Consider the following 3,723-nt stretch of genomic DNA (forward strand, 5'->3'; position numbering starts at 1 on the left):
CATTCCTGCAGGTCATTAGCAATACTCTCACTTACCTGAATGCTTCAAAACGTTTTCAAGTTTTATGCACAAATAATAACAATCAGATTAGTGATTTCCCGCAAATGACTGCAGGAAATCAAGAGCAACGGCTTAAAAAAAAAAAAAAAGTACCGTGGGTAGCTGATGGTGGGAAGCTACGCTGTAGTCTTCCATACCATGAGCTGGGGCTGTATGAACTAATCCTGTTCCTTTTGTCATTGTCACGTGATTTGCAGGTAACAAAGGAGAGACTCTGTCAGGAATTGTGGGATGAGCACATGATCCATCTGCCAGATCCACACCTAGGGGTGAAAAAAAACCAGACAAACAGAAGAGAAAATAGAGAAGCAATTAATGCATTCAGCTTTTCTGTAAGACAGGAGAAATGGAACAATCAATCAGCAAGTGCACAGGCAGGATGCTGTTCAGATTACTACCATTATCTTCTTTGGGGGCGCCCGGCCAAACGCTTTTACTTTCTCTGCAGTGATAATCATGCACAGTTTTTTTTTCCCTTTGAAGAAAAAGCTTTTCTTCTACCTTAGACAATGGTATTGCATTAGTTGTGACATTCCTAGAGACACTTCACATACTCCCAATGCTGCTGATTGCAGCATTCCAGATCCTGAAAAGGATCTCAGTAATGATTCAGTAGGATAAAAACCTTGAATTTGGGATCTAATCCTAGTTCTGGCACTAAGTGCTAATATTACCATGAACAATTTGTTTAAATTCTCTAAATTACACACAAATAAAGAGAGTACAGCATGAATTAAGCTAGTGACAATTTAAGGTTACAAGAAATCCCAGTAGTCAGGCCTTGCTGAAGGTCAAGAATCACAGAGCTTGAGAAATGCTTCTTGTGATAAAAGAGCATTCACTGACCACTTCTTCCTGAAAGGAACCACTGTCAGACAGTCAGATACACAAACACCTACCTGTAGTGTAACAAATATAACTCATTACCGAATATACAGAAAGGCAACAGTTCCAATACTAAATGTCTTTTCAAGCTCCAACTCCATTGATGTGTGTTACCTGCAAATCACGTGATTCAAGAAGGCAGAACCTATAAGAACACCACCTCCAGGTAATTTTATCATTAGGTAAAAAAATCATTAAGAGAAACAGATTTTTTCCCCTCTGAAAAAGGCAGCATGGAATGACAGCAAAACAACCTGGAAGTCATGGAAACCACCATTCTCACCTCCTTCAGCTATGCATATTCCCTCACTGAATCACTGATAAAGGCAAATGAATCAAGTTCACAAACGACACATTAAATCCCAACTCACGACACCAAATCAGAAGTGTACTTATTAAAAAACATCACTAGGTAGTTTTTTACGACACAACCACTTTAGTTTGTCTGTACAGACAAGAGCCACCCACAATACCTCAATATTCTCCACAGTTATGGTGAAGTAGCTTAAGACACCTCACTACAATGAAAAACCTGAAAAGTAACCTAATGTGACAACACTGGCTGATGACGCTGCTACCAATTCTGCTACACCAGGCCGTTTCAACAGCTTTGATAGAACTTAGCAACCGAGCAGTCAGCAAGCACACTTGTAATTAGCCCCTTGTTCTCATCAGCAATGCACGAGACAGACAGACAAACTGCACTCAGTGTCATTAAGACTTGGAAATCAGTGGTGGAAAATTAGAGCTATGCTACACCAATACTAAACCTAACAGACTCCTCCTCCTCTCCCTGTTGTTGTAGTGAAGCATGTTCTCAAAATATACACAAACTTAACAATACATCAACACTGAAGCAGTTTTCAGACACCTACGGCAGATTTCTAAGCAAGATTAACAATATTAAAACCTACCTTTACACGTTGACATAACCTCAAACTGCCTGTCCAAAACTGCAGCTGTAGATTCAACTCTGTCTGCAGCTAGAATGAAGTGTTCACCTGTAGTTGCACATTTCACAATTGAATATCTACAATGAAAACATATATTGGTGACACTGAATAATTACAAACACTATAAAACTATGGATTGTTTAAATGCTCCACCTCGAAAAGACAGCAAAATATGTTTTAAGATGTACATGCTCAATTTGATTATAAATCTCAAAAGGATTAAGGCAATGTAACATGAAGAAGGATGAATAACTTTAAAAAACAAAAACAAAACAAAAGCAGAAATTGGTGCGTACATATATATACACACACAGTAGTATATACAGAACAAAGCTTACAATTGTGCCACTAAAAAAAAACCACAAAAAAGATGCCTTAAATAAAATGTAATGGTAGTCCAGAAGATTAACTTTGCTGATAAATATTGGTAAGGACTGACACACATCACCGAACCAAGTTAAAGACACATACGCTGAATCTGGCATGTAACAAATGGCTTGATTGGCTGGCACAGTCCAAGGCTGCGTGGTCCAGACTAGCACACTAGCAGGGGATGATCCATCTGCAGGTGTAAATCAGAAGTGCTTTACTTACAATTGTAACAAACCCAAAAGCCAGCTGTCTTAAAATCTATACAGAAGTCGTACCTATCACAGAAGTCAGCTTCGGTGGTGACTTCAACAAGGGAAATTTCATATACACAGAACGACTGACATGCTGCTCATTGTATTCGAGCTCTGCTTCAGCCAAGGCTGTTCTGCGTAGACATAAGTTAACACCCTTGAACATGAAAAGCTATTGATATCTGTGCTAAAATTTTGAAGACAAACCAGTAAGTTAATTCTTACTTTGCCGAAGGGGACCAGAAGACCGGTTTATAGTCCTGATAAATGAAACCCTAAAGAGGAAAGGGAGGGGAAAAAAGAAAGTTAGGAGAATCGAAACTCACGACAGATCAAAACACTTCAACAAAAGTTCAACGTACCTTGTCGTACATTGTATAGAAGACTCTCAGCTGGTTTGCCTCATACTTCGGATCAAACGTGCGGTAGCAGTTAGACCAATCTGCCATCACGCCCCAGCGGATGAAGGCGGATTTCTGTTTCTCGATTGCTCTTTCTGCAAATTCTCTGGCTGAAGGGAAGAGTTCCATTAAGCACAAGGTTTAGCCCACTAAGATCCACACAGCACCATTTAAAATATGCTACTGACGCTTTTTTAGAAAAGCCTGAGCTGAACATATTGAAACTATGCACTAATTATGGATGTGTATTACAGAGATGATTCAAACCAGGACAATACGTTATTATGGCTCCAAAAAGATGCATTTCAGAAAAGTAGTTACATAAAATGACTGCACAGAGTAATAACATCCAGAAGCAGCACTTTTGACTAATATGGGGACATAAAGTGCAAACATCTCTAGAATATAAACTTTCTTTTTAAGGAAGAGAGAGGGAAAAATATATTTAGTTATGAAGAACAATTCCTCAAAATGTATTCTCAAAAAGCATTATATAAATAAGAGTGAAAATTAACCGTCTCTGTTGATGCTGATCCAAACTTTCCAAAGCAACACACATCTGAAAACATTAGCCCATTTAATTGCTGCAAGTTCAAGCCAAAGCAGTTTAAATTGCTCATTACACACAGCTTCGCAGCTGAGTGTTGATGCCTTTCAGTACCTACTGAATTCGACATTATTTCTTCCAAACAGTTTCCATATAATGCAGACTAATCTCTGAAAGAATCACCCCCATAGTTTTGTAGTATTGCTAAAAACACATTTTTAACAATACAATTACAATTTGTAAAGTCCACAAAT

General features: G+C 38.4%; 1 protein-coding gene across 1 annotated transcript in view; it reads right to left on the reverse strand.

The window, feature by feature from the left end:
• The window catches only part of IARS2 (isoleucyl-tRNA synthetase 2, mitochondrial), a gene marked incomplete at its 5' end in the record, with an annotated part of 27,355 nt that overhangs the window by 21,875 nt on the left and 1,757 nt on the right, over positions 1-3,723 (reverse strand). Inside the window, 6 exons of the mRNA XM_010131833.1 lie at positions 154-323; positions 1,860-1,975; positions 2,370-2,460; positions 2,546-2,655; positions 2,747-2,796; positions 2,884-3,032. Coding sequence (XP_010130135.1) covers positions 154-323; positions 1,860-1,975; positions 2,370-2,460; positions 2,546-2,655; positions 2,747-2,796; positions 2,884-3,032 — 686 coding nt within the window. The remainder of the gene's footprint in view (positions 1-153; positions 324-1,859; positions 1,976-2,369; positions 2,461-2,545; positions 2,656-2,746; positions 2,797-2,883; positions 3,033-3,723) is intronic.

Source organism: Buceros rhinoceros, unplaced genomic scaffold, assembly GCF_000710305.1.
Source record: "Buceros rhinoceros silvestris isolate BGI_N320 unplaced genomic scaffold, ASM71030v1 scaffold5230, whole genome shotgun sequence".
In the NCBI taxonomy this organism is placed as follows: domain Eukaryota; kingdom Metazoa; phylum Chordata; class Aves; order Bucerotiformes; family Bucerotidae; genus Buceros; species Buceros rhinoceros.